Source organism: Notolepis coatsorum (genome assembly GCF_963971535.1).
Source record: "Notolepis coatsorum genome assembly, chromosome: 1".
Classification (NCBI taxonomy): domain Eukaryota; kingdom Metazoa; phylum Chordata; class Actinopteri; order Aulopiformes; family Paralepididae; genus Notolepis; species Notolepis coatsorum.
Window position 1 is genome coordinate 197683040 of NC_140165.1, and position 26081 is coordinate 197709120.

Sequence of the window (26081 nt, forward strand, 5' to 3'; positions counted from 1 at the left end):
TGCTACTATTTTTTCTGCATGCCAGGTTCTATTTCTCTAAAAGCGAAAATGAAAGTTATTCCTGTCTACACCGAGCAGTTCCATAGCTTAAAGTAACAGCAAGGAGAGATTTGTACCGACAAAAGAAGATGGATTCAATCATAAAGATCCTCATATACTCGTATCTCTGTGCAAGTATGTCATTTGTGTGTCCAATGTTAGTCTTGTTTACGACTTGCAAACACCGTGTCTTGCGCGAGTATTTTGTTCCACGGTTGATAAATACAATTATGTCGTTGTCGCCCCCCCCTAGTCTTGTTTACGAATTGCAAACACCGTGTCTTGCGCGAGTATTTTTTTCCACGGTTGCTGAATTGTTAATTGTTTAAAAGGATCCCTATTATTATTAGCTGTCACCTAAGTGATGAGCTAGTCTGCCCTGGGTCCACACAGAAAGACAACAGAAAACACAAAACATAACAACATATATGACAATCACAATTAACAATGATAATCTAAAAACAGTATCAACATCAGAATATTTTGCTCACATATTTAAGTAGTGCATTGTGGTATTTGAAAGACACTTTACTATTAAATGTACTTATGTTCAGTGGGCAGTTATTCCAATGATTGATAATAATAAATAATTATGGGGGACCCTGATGTAAACATGACAAACGTCTTTCTCTTGTCTGCATCCCCTTAACAATTGTGTGTATTGAGCCGTACTGTATTGTACCCATTCTGCAATCTGTTAAATAAAGTTTTCATTAATCATTCACCCCCCCCCCCACACACACACACACACTCTCTACCTCCTCATCTTCATCCCCGACAGAACTCCACGGTCTCCAACAGATGCCATTGCTGGCCTGTACGTTCACAGATGAACATGAATATATCAACCATGAGAATCACACCACGATCAAGTTTTACCCCAGAGACGCCATGCTGCAGTTTGGCCAAGCAGGAGATTCTCCTATCAATCCCCACATCATCACTTTCCTGATCACTGGTGAGAGCGGGGGATACTGTACATGTGGAGAACCAGAACCTTGACATTTGGGGCTGCATGTGTATTATTATTATTATTATTATTATTTTTTTTAAACATAACATCAAATTAGAAACACAAGCATTAACAGTAAACATCCAATGAAATCACCATTTGAATCATTATAAATGGAGTATACGAGATATATACCTAATACTTGCTATCTAATACCCATACATATGCTCTTGCTCGCTCACCCCCCCCGGACCCCCACTTGGATAATCCATCCATTTTCATTCGTTTCTAACCAGGCACTACAATTCATATGCTAGCTTTTATTCTCTCCACCACTTCTAACCAGATTGCAATGTTGGTTTCACTGACACCTAAAATTCTTGCTGTAGAAATTTCTAGATAAATCACATCGAGATAGGTAAGAACCCATACCTTCCGGCACATTTTTTCCGGTTGAAACCATCGTGATGCTATCAGCTTTTTAGCCGCTGTGAGACCAGATAAAACTAGTCTCTTTAGCTGTATAGGGGCTGCAAACTGAAAAACATCATTCAACAGCAATACAGAGGGGTGTACAGGTATGTTCAGAAATAAGAATTCTGATAATTGCTGGGACACTTCTTTCCAGAATATCTTAACCGGTGGGCAATCCCAATACATGTGCATAAATGTACCCTCATCCCCATTTGTACATAAGGAACATCTGGAGTCTTGTTTAAGTCCCATTCTGTTCAATCTTATAGGAGTCAGGTATGTCCTATGAATATAATTAAGATTCATTTGTTGATGGTCCGGGTTACGTGACGCAATTCGAACGTTTGCCCAGACTGGTCTACAAGATACACTATACGACTAAGGTACCCATGTACATGTCAAAATACTTCCCAAAGGTCAGTGAATACCACAACCACTACACCAGAGGAAGCTCAACAAATCATGTTAAACCCAGATTCGGCTCAAACAAGGGACTAAACACGTTTCGCAATTATGCCACATCAATGTGGAACGCCCTACCCAAAGCTGTAAAGGAATGTGAATCTCTACCCACATTCAAAACTGCTCTTAAAGAGCACCTACGGGAGGCTGCAATTCGAAACTGGCCCCTGTAAATGTCCTAACGCAACCCCCTCCAATTTACAATAAATATCCTATCAAACCCAATAATACACGAGACCCTCTTCTTGGGACCAAGTAAGGTTTAGTCGATAATCCAATGTACAGTTACCCCCCCCCCCCCCACCCACCCAGCCTACCCAACCCCCCCCCCCCCTCCACCTCCAATGTACAGTTTGGGGGGGACCCTGATGTAAACAAGACGAAAGTCTTTCTCTGGTCTGCATCCCCTTAACAATTGTGTGTATTGAGCTGTACTGTATTGTACCCATTCTGGAATCTGTTAATAACATTTTCAATCAATCAAACAGCTGTGGGTAGGGCGTTTCACATTGATGTGACATAATTGCAAAACGTGTTTAGTCCCTTGTTTGAGCCGAATCTGGGTTTAACATGATTTGTGGAGCTCCCTCTTGTGTTGTGGTCGTGGTATTCTCTGACCATTGGAAAGTATTTTGACATGTACATGGGTACCTTAGTGGTGTAGTGTATCTTGTAGAACAGGCCCATTGCAAGTTGCTGTAGTCTGTCTTCTACTCTAAGCCATCCTAGGTTGTCAAAGTGGGCAGGGGTGAGGTGGGTTTTGGAGTAAGGTCAAGCAGTAGTCTGACCAGTTTGTTTTGCGATGTTTGTAATCTTGTTTTTAGTGCCTTTGAGGTGCTTTGGTACCATGAGCCTCTAGGATAGAACCCAGGTATGTAATTTCATCTTTCCTTGTGACAATATTGTCACCCACTGTAACTGAGAAGCCGTTGGTCTTGCTGAGTTTGTTATTTGATCCGAAGAGAATGGACTCTGTTTTTCCCAGGTGTAATGATAGTTTGTTAAGCGTCTTTGAGCACCTGGAAAAGCACTATATAAGATAGATGTATTATTATTATTATCAGCGAGCCAGGTTCTGATTCTGCCGAGTTCAGAGCTGAGGGTTTTTTCAACCTGCAACTTGTCCCTGTCAGACAGAGACCAGCAGTGCTGAGTCGTCCGCGAACAGGAACAGGTTGCAGTCACAGGCTGACTTTGAGTTCCCCCCAAACTCAATTCAGGTGAATCGAGGAATCCCTTGAACTGAATCATATAGTGTTTTCACGGCGGACCGGGAAAAGCACTTGGAGTACTTCAGATTGCCAAAAGCTATTACAAATCAGGGAGAAGAGTGCAAAAAAGGAGGCGAACACCCCCTCTGTCCTCGCCCGTTTGAACGAACTACCAAAGTACCGATCAGCATTTAGATCCAAAAAGTTGTACTAGTAGACTATTATAAACAATAAACAATCTTGAATCTATTCGAAAACCATTTTTAATGTAAAGATCAGTTGATCTAGTAACGTTATTTAATCACCTACCTTGGCTTTCACAATACGCATGTGACATGTCATGATGAGCTGATACTGTGCCTCACTCACCCATCCATCCACACACCATATGGTTGTAGCCATAGGCATCCAAACCTTTGTAAGATTTAAGGTCTTCATCTGTGTATGGGCTTGGTGAAAAAACAAGGTAGTTCACTATGTCGGGATAGGCAATAGAAGGCAGAATTGTCGGGTCGTAACTCCAAGATGAAGGAGCCAGCTCGTACAGATCTTCACCACCTATTAGTCTGAGTTTATCAGAATATCGCGCCCTTTCCTGCCGACTGTCCCTCTCTGTAGGTTCTAAGCAGCTTCCACACGCTTTCCTGAACTTTTCTGTGGTTTAGACACCCTAAAATCCAAAAAATCGACTTAAATCAAACATTCAGCGTGCAATCCATTCTGATGTTTCAATCCCAGTATCTCCACAATGTCCACACATCTGGGTTACTGACCAAACCGTGATGTCGGTGCAAACACTCTATACTGTACTTATTATAGGAGTTTGAAAAATGGAAAGAAGTGGGTGCAACTGACAACAATCCAGGGCTGAATCCAGGCTATCCTATCCTACCCTACCCTGGTTAGATTGATGTTTTCCTTGATTTTATTCCCCTATATTCTGTCCTCTCTTCCTATTATGTTATGCAACCTCCTATTTGGTATAGCTACCGGAGATACACGGAAGCAATACACTATGGGACACTATTGGACTGTTGGACATTCACTACACTTAAGCTATAGACCACTACACTTCCGCGTTACATTGAGCTCATGGGAGGAGAGAGCGGGGGGAGAAAATGAATGAATGTGGATGAGAGCCTCGACATTAAGTGGTTGTAGCTACGGCTGTGGGGGTGCTGGAGCCATGATCCTATATACTTTTATACGCATGAGTCTCCTGAACACGGAGCGACCAATCCCAAGTTGATCGGCACTTTCTCTGCCGAGCTATAGTCACTTTTCCGCACCTACTCCTGAACTACGCATGCGCAGATTGATGAACCTAGATCTCAGGACAATCCAGAGACTCCGTGGGCAATCTGCGCATGCAGAGTTCGGGAGTACGTGCGGAAAAGTGACTATAGCTCGGCAGAGAAAGTGCTGATCGACTTGGGATTGGTCGCTACTCGCTCCGTGTTCAGGAGACTCATGCGTATAAAAGTCTATTGGATCATGGCTCCAGCACCCCCACAGCCGTAGCTACAACCACTTAATGTCATGGCTCTCATCCACATTCATTAATTTTCTCAGTCATGGAGGAGGTACGCAAAGTCTATAGATTCTCAGGTCTGGACAAAACAGTCAAAACAATCGACCAAGTGGCTAATTAGACCTGGGGACACAAATGCCATGGGGGAAGACAAGAGTGAATCAAGTAACAGATGGTTTAGCCCATTTAAAGATTTATGGTTTGGAACCATGTTGCTGAACCTAATAGTTTTCCTCGCTATGAAAAGTACTGATCAGCAGCCCTGCCCCCTCCCATCATACTGGGAGGCACTCCGGTGACCTCCGTGGAGTACCATCTCCCGGGATTTGAAGTGGGAGCTCAACATCACGGGCCTGCTCAAGAAGGCCCAGGGGAGGATGTTCTTCCTCCGGCAGTTGAAGAAATATAAACTGCCGAGGACCATGATGGCCCAATTCTACACGGCCATCATTGAGTCCATCCTCACCCACTCCCAGGGGCGGGGCTATAGGCGCGGCTGGGGAGGCAGCTGCCTTAGGGCCCGCCCACTGTCTGGCGGGAGGGCCCGGGACTGAATGGAGTTGCCGTTCGCGTGTGGGACTGGATCGAACACAACTGGTGGTAACGGCAACTGGGACTGGTGCGTTTGTTTTGATTCTAGGCTCCTCCCGTTTTGCCAGTACTGTGGTACGAGTACGACTGATAGCGTGTGGTTTAGGAACAGGGCGTTTTGCACAAATCCAGCGCTCCCTTTCCTTGGCTGTGACGTAGCCACGTAAATCTCACAAGCCGCGCGGAGGTGATATTTTTCTCTGATGTCGCGTTCACGTTACGTGGGAAGAATCGGAAGAATCAGCTTCCGACTGGGAAAAACCATTCACTTCAGCCTCCTAGTTGTAATTCCTACTAGGACATATGGGATTTTTTATAGACCCCGATATCTCCCACTTCGCGTCACGAATTGCGGAAGTATGGATGTGGGCGTTTTGATCGAGTCAATGCGTGAAGGCTTCCTAGTTGTAGCAACGAGATGTCCTCTGGTTCTTCCGCTTCTTCCCACGTAACGTGAACGCGACATCAGAGAAAAATATCGCAAGCTATGTTCAACATAATAAGTCACCTGAAACATGAATGAATGAATGAATGAAAACTTTATTAACAGATTGCAGAATGGGTACAGTACAGTACAGCTCAATACATACAATTGTTAAGGGGATGCAGACCAGAGAAAGACTTTCGTCTTGTTTACATCAGGGTCCCCCACATCACCACCGCTACCATGGTGTATTAAAATCCGAAGACGCCGAGGAGCTAAGGGGGACATTTACCGAGGAGTCGGACCAGCACAAAGTGTGGATATATTATGATTTAACAAGTCTTATCTGTCCAGGACGATGACAACATTATTGCAGGTAAGCTAACTAGTACTACTAACGTTATCACGCTAGCTTGGATGCTAACTAACGTAATGTGAATGAATGAATGAATGAATGAAAACTTTATTTAACAGATTGCAGAATGGGTACAATACAGTACGGCTCGTTAAGGGGATGCAGACCAGAGAAAGACGTTTGTCTTGTTTACATCAGGGTCCCCCATTTTCAATTCATAGTGATCATAGAAAACATATACGTTACCACCTAGCCACAATCTATGGTATTTCTAGGTTACCACATGGGTGGCGCACGTGAACACTTTGTGAATTATGTGAGGGTGTATCATGATGATGGTAATTTGGCACTTAACGAACGTTACCTATCTCTTTGCCGTTTTGCATAGTGCACTGCATAGTACCAGAGATGACAAAAGTTATGTGGTAACATAGGTGGCATCACTGCCAGTAGTCGGCATATTACGAGCTGTCAATCTCGCCTCGGGGCCCGTGGGGCATTCCAACCGCCACTGCCCACTCCATCATCTCCTGGTTCCCCGCTGCAGCGGCAAAAGATCTTGCCAAGCTGCAGCGGGTTATTCGCTCCGCGGAGAGGGTGATCGGCTGTCCCCTGCCCTCCCTCAGGTCCCTGCACGACTCCAGGGCGCTGAAGAGGGCGAGAAAGATCATGGCCGACCCATCCCACCCCGGTCACAGCCTCTTCACCCTGCTCCCCTCTGGGAGAAGGCTGAGGATCCCAAAGGCTGTGAAAGCTCGACACAGACTGAGCTTCTTCCCCTCAGCCGCCAGGCTGATCAATGCCTCAGGTCCCCCCCCCCCCCCCCCCCTCGGTACCCCCCCTCTGCCCCCAAGTGACACTGGCACAATGACATTGACTGCACTGCACTAGTCCGTACTGGATCTCTGCACACTTCACTTTATATATATATATGTATTTTATTTATTGATTAATCCCCCACTGCACAGTTTTCGTTTCTTGTCTGTGTTGGTGTTTGTTTACTGTGAAAAAAGAAAGAATGCATACACTGTATTGCTGCAACAATTACCAATGTGTTTTACACAAATGGCTCAATAAAGGAATCTGAATCTGATCCACCACATAGTATTAGTGTATGTAGAGCACTAGTATAGTCTACTTGTGAGGGTTCGGTGTGGGAATAGGAGAGGAGACCCCAAATGCAAGAACACGAGCAGAGAGAGAAGATGCAGAGACGACGGGATGAAGTGAACAGGCTTTTACTGCGCAGTTGCAAACAAGGATACACGTTGAACTGTTACAAACAAAAACTAATTGCAAAACCCGAAAACAATACTCAGCAGTGCTGGGAAAATATGGACTAATAAGGAACGAACTCACAGGGAAATACAGGTGACAAAGTGAGTATGTGACCGAACACAACTGTGGTAACAATGACGAAACAATGCAAAACAAAATGTGTTATATAAATACTGCCCGTGATTACTAACAACTAACAAGTGCCAGCTGGTATAAGGCCAGGCATGGCCAAGGCTGAGGAACACAAAGAATTAGTAAAAGAAAACTCACATCATAAATAAAAGCATGTGTAAAGGGATATCTTACTCTAGAAATATATATGTAACAAGATTATCTCCACACTAGAAACATATATAAAGAGATAACCCTTACTGGAACATATGTAAAGGATAAACCTTAATGGAAATATATGAGAAGGTTTAACCCTTAAATGAAAGCATAAGTAGAGAGAAAAGCCTTACTGGAAACAAATGTAAAGGATAAACCCTAATGGAAACATATGAAAAGGCTTAACCCTTAATGGAAACCTATGCAAAGAGATAACCTTCTAAACACACGCTAAACAACACAACACAACATGAACAGAGGCAAACAATAAAGCATTAAAGATAGCATTAATATTATCCAGCAAACCTAGGAGGTCTAGTATCTGGAGTTGCTGCTGTGTTTGGCCACCAGAGGGCGGCAGAAAACCACTGTTCATATTGTTCGGGCAGAATCCCTGGCCGGGACCATGACACTACTCTACTGCATTGTATGTGATTGATTGATTGATTGAAAACTTTATTAACAGATTGCAGAATGGGTACAGTACAGTACAGCTCAATACATACAATTGTTAAGGGGATGTAGACCAGAGAAAGACTTTCGTCTTGTTTACATCAGGGTCCCCCATTTTCAATTCATCGTAACATATATGACATACTTGACATACAGATAGACAGTACTGCTACATCTATACATTTATGACATACCAGATTTGCAAATACAGTACTGTTTGTGATACGAAAAGAGTCCAGAAAAAAGAGTATATACATTTGACGTAGAAACTGTACATTGGAGGAGGTTGGGTAGGTGGAGGGGGGGGACTGTACATTGGAGGTGGAGTATGGGGGGGGGGGGGGGGGGAGGTTCGGTAGGAGGGGTGGGTGGGGGACACTGTACAACTATACAAGCAAAACTGTACATTGGAATATTGACAAGACCATACTTGGTGATTTACTGTACGTTGGAGGGGGTTGTGTTAGGACATTTACAGGGGCCTGTTTCGAATTGCAGTCTCCCGTAGGTGTTTTTTGAGAGTGTTTTTGAAAGTGGGTAGTGATTCACATTCCTTTACAGCTTTGGGTAGGGCGTTCCACATTGATGTGGCATAATTGCGAAACGTGTTTAGTCCCTTGTTTGAGCCGAATCTGGGTTTAACATGATTTGTGGAGCTCCCTCTGGTGTTGTGATCGTGGTATTCACTGACCTTTGGGAAGTATTTTGACATGTACATGGGTACCTTGGTCGTGTAGTGTATCTTGTAGACCAGGCCCATTGCAAGTTGCTGTACTCTGTCATCTACTCTAAGCCATCCTAGGTTGTCAAAGTGGGCAGGGGTGAGGTGGGTTCTAAGAGTAAGGTCAAGCAGTAATCTGACCAGTTTGTTTTGAGATGTTTGTAATTTGGTTTTTAGCGCCTTTGAGGTGCTTTGGTACCATGAGGTGCAAGCATTGATTGATTGATTGATTGATTGATTGAAAAGTTTATTAACAGATTGCAGAATGGGTACAGTACAGTACAGCTCAATACATACAATTGTTAAGGGGATGCAGACCAGAGAAAGACTTTCGTCTTGTTTACATCAGGGTCCCCCATTTTCAATTCATCATAACATATATGACATACATGACATACAGATAGACAGTACTGCTACATCTATACATTTATGACATATCAGATTTGCAAATACAGTACTGTTTGTGATACAAAAGTGTCCAGAAAAGGAGTGTATATACATTTGGCGTAGAAACTGTACATTGGAGGAGGTTGGATGTGTGGGGTTGGGTGGGTGGGTGGGGGCTGTACATTGGAGGTGGGGGGGGGGGGACACTGTACACTGTACATTGGAATACTGACAAAGCCATACTTGGTCATTTACTGTACAACTGGGTTAGGACATTTGTAGGGGCCAGTTTCGAATTGCAGTCTCACGTAGGTGTTTTTTGAGTTGCTGTACTCGGTCGTCTACTCTAAGCCATCCTAGGTTGTCAAAGTGGGCAGGGGTGAGGTGGGTTCTAGGAGTCAGGTCAAGTAGTAGTCTGACTAGCTTGTTTTGAGATGTTTGTAATTTGTTTTTTAGTGCCTTTGAGGTGCTTTGGTACCATGAGGTGCAAGCATAGTCGTAGTACCCTTGAATGAGTGCTCCTGCTAGAGTCTTCAGGGTATTCTTGTTTACCAGTGAGGAGATCCGGTACAAGAATCGAGTTTGTTGGTTGACTTTTTTTATTACATTGGATGCCATTTTGTCACAGGAAAGATTTGCCTCTAGGATGGAACCCAGGTAGGTAATATCTTCTTTCCTTGTGACAATATTGTCACCCACTGTAACTGAGAAGCCGTCGGTCTTGCTGAGTTTGTTATTTGAACCGAAGAGAATGGACTCTGTTTTGCCCATGTGTAATGATAGTTTGTTGTCGGCGAGCCATATGCAGATTTTGCCTAGTTCTGAGCTGAGGGTTTTTTCAACCTGTAACTTGTTCTTGTCAGAGACCAGCAGGGCTGAGTCGTCCGCAAACAGGAACAAGTTGCAGTCACAAGCTGACGACATGTCATTTGCATAAATTAGGAACAGTAGCGGACCTAGTATGCTTCCTTGTGGAACACCACAGCTTACTGTGAGGGGGGGGGATAGGGTACCGTTTACCTCCACCATCTGCTCTCTCCCCTCCAGGTAGGATTGCATCCAGCTCACTGATAGACTATCAAAACCACTACTCTTTGTGCTGTATGTGAGATCTTGTATTCCTGATACTATGCATATCTCTGTGTTGATGATATGTCTATCTCTACCAATACCACCAAGACAAATGGCTGCATATTGATTGTATTTGTTCAATACAAAGTGATTGTGATTCTTTCCTCAGGTTCTAAGGTGAACCTACAGAAGTATGTGGAGGGGGCAGGTGTGGACCAGGACCAGCTGGAGTGTGAGCTGCACAGGTACAAACCAGAGGGGATCCCGGTGCGCTGGCCCGGTCATGGAGCTCAGGAGTATGACCACTGGTTCATCTCTACCCTCAAGCACACAGAGGGTCTGTTCACCGTCTCGGCTTTACTCAGACACACACCTGCAGCGCCACCAGCAGGACTGGAGGACTCCCACAGACAGCTTGCTGTCGAAGACAGAGACACTCTCATCACTACAGGTAAGACTGAACCCCGTCTGCCTTTGCCTTGGTACAAAAGAGAAGATGTAAGCACAGGGCAATCGGTTGGTATTATCAAAAGTCTCTCTTTCTCTCTCTCTCTCGTTCTCTTTCTCTCTCTCTCTTTTTCTCTCTCTCTCTCTCTCTCTCTCTCTCTCTCTCTCTCTCTCTTTCTCTCGTTCTTTGTCTCTCTGTTAAAAACTCACCATGAATGTTTGGACCATATGGTATATGCTCATACATTATTAAAGTATTTGAGTTGTAGATGTTAAATAAGCTTTATCTATCTCTTCTCAACCGATCAGAACTGAAAACATAGACCCATTTCTCTACTCCAAAGTTGATAAACATTGCTGATGTAAACAAAACTTTTTATAACATTGTGAAACAGTGAAAATCCATAGTTAGTTCGCTATCACTGGTAGTCCTTGTATTAAGTGACCAGTCAATCATGTTGGGAATGACAATATATGTCTCCTATCCTATGTGTTGCATTTTTGTGGTGATGCTACTATTACAGTTTGTGCCTTTTAAAGGGTACGTTCAGACAATTGGACGCCATAGCCCTATTTCCTACTTACCAAAGATCTTCATACTCACAGCAGTCAATGGGGCCATGCTCCAGTCTGTACATGCCTTGAAATAAGCGTTAATTTCAATATGTTTATTTATACCATCTCTGTGTTTCTTTGTGTCCACATTTACTTGTTGTAGTTGCTATGGTGCTCCAAACCCGCTCTCCATCGGTGCACGTGGGGCTGCAGTCTGATCAAAAGCTCCACTGCCAGTTTGCCGTTGACCACAGGGGGCCAAATGTCAGTGTGTCATGGCGGTTACGGCGTCATGGCGAGTATATCCTGTTATTCAGCCACGCCAGCCGCTCGGGACAGACACATGGCAGAGGGGTGGGGCTGAAGGCCCTGCATGAGGGAGACATGTCCCTCTCCCTTCTCCCTGTCAAGATGAACAGTGAGGGGACCTACATCTGTTCTGTATATGTGCCTCCACTCACCACCAGTCAAGATGTAACTCTACATATCATAGGTGAGTGTGGGTCATGGAGGAGGTACGCAAAGTCTATAGATTCTCAGGTCTGGACAAAACAGTCAAAACAATCGACCAAGTGACTAATTAGACCTCGGGACACAAAGGCCATGGGGGAAGACAAGAGTGAATCAAGTAACAGATGGTTTAGCCCATTTAAAGATTAATGTTTCTGAACCTAATACTGTACTGTAAAAGCTCAAATGTGAATCTCGGATAGAAATTGTAATATGCCATTTTTCCAGCTGAAACTATGATGATATTACCCTGATAATCCATCATTATCTAGAAGGCTTAACAATCTCCACCCTTTACTTTCCCACTCAACATTACTGGGTAGATGACAGACATGAGATGCCTGTATTGCCATGGCTTATCAAGTAAATAATGCATTTTGATACCGTCAGTAGGGTATCACAAACGGACAACACATTTCACATGTCATCACGATTGGACAAGCTGTTGAGTGTTTTTCATGTTTTTAGTTTTGTGAGAATTGTGCTACCATGAGGCCAAATTATTCAAAACAGGCCTCCTCGCTATAGTAGGACAAACATATTTGTCAAGTTTGGTGAAAATCTGAAACATTCACAAGTAACACATAACTTCTTGTTTACCATGCGTTTATCCAAAATTCAATAGGATGTGGTGGTGGTCATACCTTTTGACCTATCAACAGAATCATATGGTTTGGTCTATCAACTGAATCATACAATTTGGTCTATCAACTGAATCATATGGTTTGGTCTATCAACTAAATCATCCATTTAAAGACAATGGTCCTCATTCATGAACGGACTTATGGGAAAAGTTACAAGCAAATTTCATCGTAACTCCACTTACGAGCCTTTCGGGCCGATTTTGGCATTCTCAAACGGTTCCTTGATCGGGGATTCGCTCGTAGCTAAGAGCAGGATTTATGAGTGCGGAAAGGCAGTCGTACGTCGGATAGACTGGTGTGCGCCAGTGTTCTTAAGGGCTTCATTTGGGAGAAATCGTTGGTGATTGCGTTCACGTCGATTCTACAGACATCCTCTGATTTAAATAATTATAATAATAATAAATACGACAATATTTGTATAATTAAAAATTAAGCTTTACATTTATAGTCATGCAGAGTGATGTCAGAAAAAATATATTAGCACTACACACACACTGCAAATGACAGTGAATAAATACATAAGTAAATAAATAAGAACTAAACTCAATCGTACGGATATAGCTAGAGTGGAATAGAATGGACACATCTACATTCTGCTATCAGCACACCCCATTCCTTTCATGTAGGCTATATATTTAATAATATATATTATAAATCTATAGTTTATTAGCAACGACGCACTAACGTACATTGTATTGTACTTGTGCTGTATAATGACAATACATTTGAATCTAATCTAATCTAATTTTGATCAGTCGCAAATCGCTTCCATGCTACCTGTTGAATATGGGGGTCAGCACAACCAAGGTGCAATGCTTAGCCTCTCCCTTATGGTATAAGGAGCTGTTGAATCAGTTTGCACATGGTCCTTCATGCCCTATAAGGAGCTGGTGGGGCGTTTATGTATGCAAATTCAGGTGTATGAGAACGCGCTTTCAGTTTAAGAACGAGTGACGTTCTTCATTCAGTTGCGATCATTTTGGCAACTTACGAGCACCTCTCCACACGTTCAGGTATAACACATTTCTTACAAGGTTATTTACGAGGAAACTTACGCAAATGTTACTGAATGAGGTCCATTGATCTCTAGATGCCACAAAGAGAGTTTTATAAAAATCAGGTGAACAGCCTAGGAGGAGTATGGGAAAAAATATTAAAAATAAATGGCAGAAAATCTAATATGGTGGACTTCATAGTTCCTTATGGTAAATATGTTGTCCATGAGGAGCCACAGGGTATAATTTGTGTGACTACGAGTAACGGGTCAAGAGATAATCTCATTTTAAGAGCGAAAGTTTGGGCTGATGGTGAAAGAAAAGACAGAGCTCACCAAAATAGGTGCATTCCGGTAGGGATCATGAATGTTCACAGCAAATTTTCTAGCAAAGGTTTAATGTTATATAAGCATTTATTGTATTGTAAATGGGACACCCATGCAGATCAGGTGGTAAAGAAGGCCCAACAACGCCTCTTCCACCTGAGAAGACTAAAAAAGTTTGGCATGGGGCCTAGCATCCTGCGTGCATTTTACAGGGGCACCACAGAGAGTGTCCTTACCGGCTGCATCACAGCCTGGTACGGGAACTGCACTGCTCACAGCCGCAGAGCAATACAGTTGTTAAGACAGCTCAGAAAATCTGCGGCTGTGAGCTCCCCTGTATACAGGACATTTATAACAACTGGTGCATCAGCAAGGCCCGGAGGATTATAAAGGACCCCAGCTATCCCAACAACAGTCTGTTCCAACTTCTGCCTTCCGGGAGGCGTTACCGCAGCCTCAGAGCTAGGTCCAGCAGGCTCAAGGACTCAGGGGCCTTTCTCACTCACTCATTCTGTCCATACCGGTCCGTACCGTCCTCATTCCGGGTCAGAGTGCGAACTCCCCCCCCCCCCCTCTCCCCCCTCTAGTTTGTGTACACACTGTGGTCTTGGTTCGCTTCGGGTTCTGTTTACGGTTTGCCTTTTGAGCATTTACGCTTGCCGTAGGTGATGATGTCACGTTCGAAAATGTAAACAGGAAGTGTCTTAACACTACTGCGGAGACTGGATGCTGATATAAAATGAACAAATTACCAATAAATATGAAGTTATATTTGAACCTCTGTCAAGCCTTGTCAATATAACCCACCCCATTTTATCACGAATGGATGGTGTTGTAGAGTCCGCTTTTGAGCGTTTTGCAGGGTTCACGATAGCGCTAAGCTAACGGCTAACGCTAGTTAGCTTAGCCTTTTACTAGTAACATTGCTGCATCGATTATATTGAATGTCATTGATCTACTGGTCGACCACGGCCGACTGGTTGGGCACCACTGGTCTAATAGAAATAAATGCATTCAAACAAGAAACGAATGTATAGAAATAGCATGGCAAACAAAAATTGCCAGGCCTAATGCGAGCCAGAAGTGCTGTGCTTTGTAATGTGGCTTCATGTTTTCATCCACTGAGCTGTGAGGTTCCACATGCTTGTTTTTGGTTGAGGTCTGAACTCTCAAATTGCCCATAAATATCGTTTTTGTGGGTATTGTTCAGTGTGGTTTTATCTGCCCAAAATTCAAGCAAGCATGACAGTAACGACGTTGTGTGTGTCACGCCCCCCGCTCCCACGGCCCGATTCCGAGACCACCTAATCCAACTGGCCCCGTTCAGCGGGGGGTAAAACGAATCAGCGCCGTTTCGCATCCCAAAAGGGGTGAGTGAGAACACTCCCCCCCGTGCCCCGGGGTGGTGATTCGATCCCAATACCTGAGTGAGAAAGGCCCCTCATTCTACCACCAAGCCATCAGACTAATGAACAATACCTAAACAATTATGATTTTACCCTGTGTTTTTATGTATGTAGTAAGTATTTTTTAGTACTGTATGTACATTTGATTCTACTGTTGTACTTTTTATATCACCACTCTCAGCACTGTCACTTTTTCTTAAATCATTATTATGCTGGTTTTTATTGTGTTTTCTTTCGTATGTATTCTTTTGTGTATTTTATTGACTGCTGTAGGTTGAGGGGGCAAGACCTAAGAATTTAGCTCTTTTTGTATGTAAATGTGACAAGATGCAACAATAAAACTGAATCTGAATCTGAATGTTATATAATCATTTATTGTACTTTTGACTCCCTCCACAGAATCTCCCCGTGTCTTCCTCAATATTGGTCCAACCCTGTCCCTGCAGGAGGGGGGTGAGCAGAAGGTAATTTGTGGGGTGGAGGGCTACTACCCTCTGGACGTGGAGATTGAGTGGTATCGCGAGTCCTCCACGGCATCTGGCCAGCGAGTGGGCGCTCCTCTCCCCAAGAGGCTCACGAACATCCTCTTCTCCAGCCACAAACGCAATCAAAGCGGGACCTACTCCCTGTCCGCCTTCTTCTACTTCCAGCAGGCCTCACTCAGGGACTCGGGGAGCCAGTTCTCCTGCAGGGTCTCCCACACCTCCCTCCGCATGCCCATTCGCAAGAGTTTCATTCTCACTGTCCATGGTAAGAGGCGGAGGGGTCCAAAAGTTACCGTTATGAGTTTGAAGTACAGTACCCCTTTTCTTTTGTCAACGTCATAACTCTGCTTCCGAAGCCAAACTGTATATGCATCTCAAAATTTGAAATAGGCACGTCATTTAATGCTGTCTCCACAGTTCTCAAATCTCTACTGCAGTGAGCATTAGTGAGCTGGGTCAGGATATCTGGTGTTGCATAGCTGTTTAGACTGTTATTGCACTCTGCTGTCTTTCTGTGGGAGAGGCTCTAGGGATGAAAGCACTTGACCAGGAGAAGGAATCTGAACACACAGTTAGTCCTTACTCCCTCTTAGTAATTTACCCCTCTTAGTAATTTACCCTCTCTTGGTAATTTACCCCCTCTTAGTAATTTACTCCCTCTTAGTAATTTACCCCTCTTAGTAATTTACCCCTCTTAGTAATTTACTCCCTCTTAGTAATTTACCCCTCTTAGTAATTTACTCCCTCTTAGTAATTTACCCCTCTTAGTAATTTACTCCCTTTTAGTAATTTACTCCCTCTTAGTAATGTATTCCCTCTTAGTAATTTACTCCCTCTTAGTAATCTACTCCCTCTTAGTAATTTACCCCTCTTAGTAATTTATTCCCTCTTAGTAATTTACTCCCTCTTAGTAATTTACTCCCTCTTAGTAATTTACCCTCTCTTAGTAACGCCCTCTTAGTAATTTACCCTCTATTAGTAACGCCCTCTTAGTAATTTACCCTCTATTAGTGATTTTGCCTCTATTAGTAATTTACCCACTATTAGTAATGTTTTCTGCCAAGTACCTCCTTGACGGACCAGTTTCCTTTTGACAGTTTCTTCACCTCCCCTCTCATTGTTTTACAGCTATATCAGCGTGTGTCACATGTTTCATGATCATGTTAATTTTGTAATATTTATTTAATAATAAATCTCCTTGCATATCCCATGCAGTATCCCCACATAACCCTAGGGGTACATGTACCCCCATTTGAGAAACACTGGTCTGATGCTTGCATGCTTTGTCACATAATTGAGCTGCAATACCTTCAACCACCACTTGATGTCAGTATAGATGCGTGATTGATTACAGCTGTATTTTGTGTTGGATGTTGTCAGAGGTGACCAGTTGGACGTTCATCCTTACTGCTGTCTTCGTTGTGCTCATCCTGTCCACCATCTTATTTGGGATGCTGTACAACCTGCACACAGGTGAGTCTCCCTGCAGAAGTTGCTCAAATTCATCTGTGAATATTATATTTGAAACACTTATATTGACATACAAATGTATTCTGTTTGAAAGAGTAAAACATGGGCGGGCGGGTAGCGCAGCGGACTAAGCGTCTATCTACCACCACAGAGCCAGTGGGATCGAATCCGGCTGTGGTGCCTCCGGCTTGGCCGACCGTCCATACTAACACAATTGGCAGTGTTAGCGGGTGGGAAGCCGGCGTGGGTGGGTCCTGGTCGTTGTAAACAGCGACTCCTACAGTTCGGTCGGGGCGCCTGCACAGCAAGGGAAGGATCTGGGAGAGGTAGTGTGACCTTCCACACGTTACACTCTCCCGGTGAGAGTCTGCGCTTCCAGGTGAAAAGAAGCGGTGGGCTGGCTACACATGTGTCGGAGGAAGCATCTGATAGTCTCCGCCCTCCCGGACCGATGGTAGCGGGTAGAGTGTGCAACGACCAGGAAGGGGATTGGGAATTGGCATAACGACTAGCATTGGGATGGGAGAAAAACTGAAAAAGAAGGGGGGAAAAGATAATAAAAAAAAGGAGTAAAACATTGTTTTTTGCTTTTTATTTACTTCCTTAGCGCAACAAGCAGCAAAGGTAATATTATATGATTTATGCTATTATATGCTTTATTACATGTTTTTTATAATTGGCCCAAATCTAGTTGTTCCTTGTATCTTTATTCTCTTAATTAGTGTTAACCAAATGTCGATATTGTGTGTGTGTGTGTGTCCTGAACAGAGAAAACCTTGCTGATTGGACATGCAAGATTGACTGAGTATGAAATCACCAGAGACAGACACTTGGACGGCCTTCTTCCCTCTATTATTCTGTCTCTTCCTCTTCTCTCTTTCCCTGGCTGGCACACAATTACATCAACAAGGAACACCCCGCCCATTGGAGCTGCACAAGTCAGATTACCTCTCATTCACCGTCTTATAAATTCTCAAATGGTTGACTCAAGGGGGAAATTGGGTTTGTGTGAAACCTAATGTGTCCTTGGGTTTTTGGCCCGGTTTGAGAACCGATGTGAATAACTTTTGTAGGACTTGTGGTACCTGTCAGGTAGTGGGGAAGCCTTGCCGTAGTCCATGGAGCTGGACCTTACGTGCATCTCAAGGTGATAGAAGGTGGACCATGGTTACCTGATGTTTTTCTTTGTATGTGATAATGTTTGCTAACCCGATGGGTTCGCTTTTATGGGGGGAAGTGTGACGTACCTAGGGCTGACCTTCGAATATTTTTTTGGCAATCGAAGCTTCGGTGCCGAGCTTCGATTTTAATTCGAAGCTTCGAATTTTAAAAAAAACTATTAATTTTTTTTTTTTTATATAGTTATTATTTTTTTTTTATCTTATGTTGCAGGACTTGTACAGCACTTTGGTAAACTTTGTTGTTTTTAAATGTGCTCTATAAATAAAGTGGATTGGATTAATGAATTAAGTAGCCCCTTTCGTGACTGTGACGCAGCCAACACAGTGTGATTTAATTCAAGGTGGATCGCTGTTGTCGTTTGAACAACTTCAGATTTCATGGGAACTACCAATCTCCCAAATCAAGAATGTTTAAGATGAATGAAGTAAGATTTTGATTATTTGAAATATGGCCTGTGTAGACTAAACTATGCACAGAATTATGTCAGTCTACAAGGTCCGGATTCTACATGGTCCGGCAATGTAGACCTTGTAGACTCCACTACAGACCAATTATCAGTGAATGTTCATGCATTTTTAAGAAGGGCTACTTCCACAAAAAAACAAAGAACTCACCAAAACATCTCAGTAGCACCTTATCTAAATGTTCTATTTCATATATGGAGATTCATATTTATTTATGTATTGCATGCATTTCTACATTTTATTTCCTATTTTGTTTATTCATCCCAGTATCTTTCTTTCTTATGTGTGGAATTCTACAAGGCATTTACATTCACATTTACATTTAGTCATTTAGCTGACGCTTTTATCCAAAGCGACTTACAAGTTCTGTACGACAGGTCATCAGGAAGGATACAACTCTATCAACTGAGTAACAATATTCATCAAAGTGTTGCGTGTTACAGTGTAGGTTAGTTTATTAGGACAAGTGCATGACAGTAAGGTTAGTTAGGGTTAGATTTTTTTTATTTTATTTTTTAAATTTTATTTCAGATAATGGTTGAAGAAGTGCGTCTTTAGTCGACGGCGAAAGATTGGATGGGATTCGGCTGTCTGAACTGGGGTGGGTAGTTCATTCCACCATTGTGGGGCAAGGACTGAGAATAGGCGTGTAGGTGGTGTATATGTGTTTGAGGATGATATCCTTCAAACAGGCAATAGTGATGATATAATTTGGGCAGTGCTGAGTTGGGTTACTTTCCTCCAGTGTATTTGTCCCCCGGCCCCACCCAATGGCCCCATGCACACACACACACACACACACACACACACACACACACACACACACACACACACACACACACACACACACACACACACACACACACAGAAGTAAAAATAAAATAAAAAATTAGATTTTTTTTTGATTTTTTTGATTTTTTTTAAACTTCGATTTTTTTTTAATGTTCGAAGCTTGTGCCATCGAACGAAGCTTCGAAGTATTTAAGACAGCCCTAGACGTACCCTAATGATAATCCCCTTTTTTGTTTCCCCTTCTCAGGTGCCGCCCGCCCCTTCCTGTAGAGTGTGCTGATTACCCGATGATGACTACAGCTGAGGGCAATCACTCATTAACACTTTGAGTGCCAGCGACGAGATTTCTCGTTAGTTCATGCCGACCGTTGAGTGCCAGCGACGAGATATCTCGCTTTTTTTTTAATTTATTAGCGATTTGAATTCATATTTCATCAATCTAGTCTCACGTTAGTGCTGTAAACTCTCTCTGAGCTCCATTGGGAAAATACCGCCCCCTATTGTCTCTCCCTGTCGTACTGCACCCCTTTGGAATGGATTGAATGAAACACTGCTTCCTCATTTTACTTCTCGGGCAAGTCACCCGAGAGGATCGGATTCATTGCAGAGCCGCAAAACAGCGCGGAATACATATTTCCGTACCCAGCGTTGGATCAATAAACGCGATCGATATTTGGAATGGCGATCAGGAATTGGAATAATCTTTTTGGAGAACATCTGATCTGAGGTAAGGAATCTATTTTACCAGTCTTAGGATAATCAGAGCTTTTTTCACAGAGATATCAACGTGTGCCCTATGTGTGTGTGTGCGTGTGTGTGCTGATCAGGAAATGAGAGAATCGATTTTTCAGCTCGCTTCTATAGCGTGCATAAGTACAATACTATCGATAATCTAGCGTTTATTTGAAAACTATTCATAAATAGGCCGAAAAATGACAACGTTTTTTGTGTATTCCAGAATATTCCAGTAAAGGGCGATTATCACAGAATCTTTATATTTTCCTGAAACTTAAAAAAAACAAGCGTTTTTCAAAATGGTATAAAACGGAAATTAACCGATTAAAAAACAATCCGTTTCCACAATGTTGACTGCAAACAAGTCATTGATAAGCGACGGCCAGATTAGACACATAGCCATAATTTAAGATATAGTTTATGCATTTGCAAATATGAGAGCTCTATCATTGAAGTGGGTGGTGGCATTCAAGGTGGGTAAGGCTCACCGCATGGCTGGCACTGAGTGTGTTAACACATTCCCGGCCATTGGGGGCCGTCTAATCTCACGCTATATGGCCAGCATTTCAAAACAGACTTGCATTGTGCGTGAGGCTGTTTGTAGAGCTAAATCTATACTTTATAGTATTGCTATCTGTCCATTCTCATTGTCAATTGAGACCATAAACCGTCCCTTCAAAATGGCTTAAAGAAATTTTTTTTTCATCAATACGTTCCCATTTTATAGTGTCTTGAATATAAGCGCTATATGGGATTTGGTCTAGTATATTTCCTGGAAGGCGAGATACAGGGCGCTAAGCTAATAACATTAAATCGAACTGCGTTTTGGCACTACAGAAGCTAGAGCTAAAACTCAAAATGCATATTGTCGGTATTCATGGTCCACCATGAATGCATGAAAGGGGGGGGGGGGGCGGGGGACGTCGTTTCTGATTATTGATTACCAATAACGGCGTTAGCCTCAGTAGCCACATTCGCTGATTGGCTGGTTGAGTATGATAACAAGGCCTGATCAGAATGTAATTTACGTGAAAAAGATCTTACCGTGGGCCGGTTGGATCCCCAAAAGGATTTCCCAGTTATCGATCGCCATCTGGTAGATCGATATGTCCATTGGCTGATGATATATTCCTTTACTGCATAGTGAATTTGGCGTCGCAAAAGGTATTCCAAGCTACAGGCTACACGTATAGATTCCAGCTAACAGGAAACTCAATTGAAAGTAAAAAAAAATAAAGCACCGTTCTGCCACAGGGAACACTGCATTATCGAGACAGCGCCCCTACGAGGATCTGGCCGGTAATGCACTTTTCAGAATTCCAAGAGTAGGGTAAATCTGCAGTGCCGCTCTGTGACATTGAGTAGGTTATTAAAATGGAATAAAAGCCAAAACAACCTTGCCACGGACATTGGTTGGCCCTCTACCTTTGGATCCGAAACACGCACATGTCCGTGGTTGGCCGGGAACCAGTTAAGGGGCGGGTGGATAAAACCTGAAATGCTGCGCCCACTCATGGCCTTTTTTTGCCATTGACACTGAGTTGGATGGATTGATTGTTGTGTTGGCCTTATTTCCACTGTTGTGTGGGACTGTGTGTGTTTTGGTTCACACTGGTATGTTGTATCAATGTTATGAATTGAAAATGGGGGACCCTGATGTAAACAAGAAGAAAGTCTTTCTCTGGTCTGCATCCCCTTAACAATTGTGTGTATTGAGCCGTACTGTATTGTACCCATTCTGCAATCTGTTAATACAAATTTCAATCAATCAATCAATCATTGTTTTGTCTTGCTGGTATCTCTACCATGTAGGTTTGATTGTGTCTTGTGACACTCCTGCTATTAGTAATAGCCTTGTGTTCTGTTGTGCTGGGTGGTTACCCAGTTTCCCAACCATGTGGGGGTTTGGTGGTGTCCTGTGACACTTGTGATTGATTGATTGATTGATTGATTGATTGATTGATTGATTGATTGATTGAAAACTTTATTAACAGATTGCAGAATGGGTACAATACAGTACGGCTCAATACACACAATTGTTAAGGGGATGCAGACCAGAGAAAGACTTTCGTCTTGTTTACATCAGGGTCCCCCATTTTCAATTCATAATGACACTTATGACATACACAATATACCGATATACAGATAAATATCATGACATTTATGACAAATGTGCAAATATACAGTAGGTACTGTTAAACAGAGATCCTAACAGAAAATATATACATACGATGGGCAGGCGACTGTACATTAGGTGGGGGTGGGTGGGTGGGATGGGGTGTTTGGACATTTACGGGGGCCAGTTTCGAATAGCAGCCTCCCGTAGGTGCTCTTTGAGAGCGGTTTTGAAGGTGGGTAGGGATTCACATTATTTTACGGCTGTGTGTTTGTTTAGTGTTTGCCTAGTGTAGTTTGTCTCTTTGTAGATCCCTGTTTTGTTCTCCCTTACCTTATCCCTGTTTTTGGGTTTCATTCCCCTTTATGTTAATAAATATAATTTACTTACCTATCGGGACCTGTGCTAAATGCACTCACTGAACGGGTTGGAGGTTCACAAACAACCCTGTTCAGGTACATTTATAGACCTTTGTATGTGACAGTCCTAATTTAAGCGTTAATCAGTTATCTGATTGGGATTTTGATGATGATTGAAATATGATCATAAAAAGATGTGGTTTGATGGAAATGTATGGCAAATGTTCAAAAGCAATATCTGTTATTTTGGTGTTATTTTTTGTTGTGAAGAAGGTAATGCAATGTTAATACCAAAGCAAAGAAAGACATTTGAACAGTTGGAACTTTGCTCTGAGCTTTTAAGTTGTTCACAATAGCTGGCTAAGTTTATTTATCTTTATGTGAAAATGTGTGTGAATATGAATAATTATAATGATGATAATAATATATATCTTTTTAAATATTAAAACACACTTGTTCCTTGTGTAATGTCTTGGCTTTTACGGTATGTGTGTCTGCTCTGCTCTGCCGCGTTCCATATTTTGGGATTTCCAGGCAGCCTAATTGATGAGGGTTTAACCTTATCTGCTCCCTCACTGGGAGGTAAAGGCAATGCTAGATGCCAGAGTATGGTGGACAGATGAGTGTATTCTTGGTTCTAACCTCTCCATTGCGCTTTGCACAGGGACAGGCCGTTCAACTTCCAAGGCCTTCTCCCTGTGTCTCTGCCATGTTAAGTGAACTGTAAACACTATCAGACTGGAATGACAGCTGTTCCCCAACGCTGCACTTTGGGACAAACACCTTCCCCCTCACCACACTACTACCACAGTTCTCTGTTCTATCTGCTGCTCTCTCTGTCGGTCTGGTTTATACAAACACTCACAAAAAAAGAAAGTCCCCCTTGTAAAGCATGTGATTGACCCCGAGATGGTCGTAGATGCCAACCGTCAGCTTTGAAGTGGTTTGATGAAGAGGAACTTTCAGATGGAGTCCATAGAGAGAACAGATAAGTCGCCTGGTCAGGTCAGAGTCCATTTACTAGGATAAACAATGCTCTAGTTAGACCAATACCATATGCCTGCCAGTTTGCTGTACCCCAGGGGAGTGTGCCTGCTGCAGAGAGGGTGCGTGTGGCCCAAGTTTGATCACACAATGTTAAAAGGAAAACAAACAGCTCTAATCTCTCTGGGAGGTATAAAGAGAGGCACCAAGGTGGAGTGAGAGAGGTAGCACAATAGAGAGAGAGTGAGGAAATGGGGAATGAAAGCTTGTAAAAGAAAATGAGAGCTCAGCAGAAGAAAGAGAAAAAGAAGCGTCTGTTTTGTTTTCCAGTGGTGTCACTATATGAATTGAAAATGGGGGACCCTGATGGAAACAAGACAAACGTCTTTCTCAGGTCTGCATCCCCTTAACAATTGTGTGTATTGAGCCGTACTGTATTGTACCCATTCTGCAATCTGTTAAATAAAGTTTTCATTCATTCATTCATTCAGACTAGTCAACAGAATCCACCTGTGGTACTGATATTTTGAAACATAGGTGGTGGCAACTGGAAGTCAGGTTTACATTTGGAACAGAGGTGGTGGTAACTGCAAGTCAGGTTTACAATCTTAAATTCGGGGGAACGTGAATGAGTATTGTTCAGTAACTACCGCCATTAGTGGCCTTGAGGCACTTAACTCCCAAATGATCCATTAGAGCTGCTCAGCGGACCAACAGTAGAAGACGGGTTGTAATGAGCAGCTCCCAAGTGTGAATGTGCATAACTATGATAATGTGTGTGAAGCGAAGTGTTGCTCAAAAAAGAGCAAGCGTTTTCAATCAAACTACTAAGGAGAAAAAGAAAAAAAAATGGAAAATCGCACTTTATTAGGCCCCAAAAAGGTAAATGCAGTGGTTGAGTTGAGTAGCTTCACTGCAAGTTGAAATTAAGCAGGCTGGTTGATGGAAGACGACAACAAAAGTAATCTAGCCTGTCATAAAAAAAAAACATGATTCTCGATAAAATGAGTGAGACATGATGGGTCATATCAATCCCCTATAATTATGGTGACTTCCTTCAGCCATAGACAAAGCTTACATGAAAGCCCCATAAACCAGTTTATCAGACAGAAGACAAGTGGGATCTAGTTGTGGTCTACAGGCTCCGGAGGTGGGTTTGTTGTATCACATACTGTGTACCTCATACCTAATCCCCAGTGTTTGTACTCTGCGGAAAGCAATTAGCTCAGGATAAGTCTCTCCTGCAGATGCAGTAATGTTGGTATGTGCTGAATTCCACCGTGTTATCCCCCCTTGTAAACTTAATTTGATTGTAGTATATATACTTAACAGTTATATCTGAACATCTTACAGTGCTTTTCAGAGACAAAACAAATGCCTAAGGGAGGATGCAAAGTATGTTGAAAGCAGGGTTTTCTTTAGGGTGTGGGTTGCATTTTTCAGGCATAGTTTAACCCATTAGAAGTAGAACTAAACAACAGTAGATATAAAGCCAGTGAGTGATCAGTTCTGTTCTAAAACCCTCTCTCCATCGGACTGTGTTTTCCTCATGAGTTGTGACCCCATGTTTATACATACATGTCAGAGTGTGTGAGTTTATATTGGCTGATGTGACACCGTGTATTGGTGTGTGGGTGTCAACATTTGTCACTCACAACGTGTGTGTGTGTGTGTATACGTATGTCAGGGCATCCTGCAAGTAGCTCACAAGGCCTTCTGACCAAACCACAGGCCACACACTTAACTACTGCACGAATAAACAAGACCCATGCTGTGCAAATGGAAAGATTGGTGTGTGTTAGTCTGGATGTCTACGCATTAATCTGTCTGCGGCTTCTTTCTTTCAATTTAACTCATTCCTCTCTTCTCCCTCCATAATTTTACATTTCTACCACAAATCTCACTTTGTTCACTTCTCTCCAATGACCAAGTAATTTAATCATCTCTATCTCTACCCATCTGTCTGTCTGTGTCCCTTTCTTTCTTTCTTTCTTTCTTTCTTTCTTTCTTTCTTTCTTTCTTTCTTTCTTTCTTTCTTTCTTTCTTTCTTTCTTTCTTTCTCTCTCTCTCTCTCTCTCTCTCTCTCTTCCAGTTTATCCAGGGTTCTGTCGGGTGAGGTCAGGTTACATGGATCTGTCTCACCAGGCACACAATAAAACATATAAATACATGCAGCGGCTTGGAAGCTTGTGAGGAGATGAGCTCATGTTTTGAACCTGGCTGTCAATGTCCTCACGTCAGCCAAAAGACAGAGGTTCTGGCTTTTTCCTGTTGAAACAGTTGTGTAAGAGGCTGAAAGTATATTTGCCTCAACGACCAAACATGAAGCTGGATC

The 26081-nt window shown here is 42.8% G+C and overlaps 1 protein-coding gene across 2 annotated transcripts; it reads left to right on the forward strand.

Moving 5' to 3' along the window:
* The first annotated feature begins 63 nt into the window (after positions 1-63).
* LOC311227445 (tapasin-related protein-like) lies at positions 64-21067 on the forward strand. 2 transcript variants are annotated; one of them, XM_084313093.1, is made up of 9 exons: positions 64-174; positions 821-997; positions 10446-10727; positions 11442-11771; positions 15559-15909; positions 17025-17117; positions 17722-17738; positions 17883-17919; positions 19800-21067. In XM_084313093.1, the coding sequence occupies exons 1-8, from the start codon at positions 129-131 to the stop codon at positions 17895-17897; spliced, it is 1311 nt and encodes a 436-aa protein (XP_084169219.1). In that variant the 5' UTR covers positions 64-128; the 3' UTR covers positions 17898-17919; positions 19800-21067. The 2 variants fall into 2 exon arrangements, with proteins under 2 accessions (XP_084169219.1, XP_084169218.1); XM_084313092.1 differs by lacking the exon at positions 19800-21067 and having other exon boundaries at positions 17883-18366.
* Positions 21068-26081: the final 5014 nt, after the last annotated feature.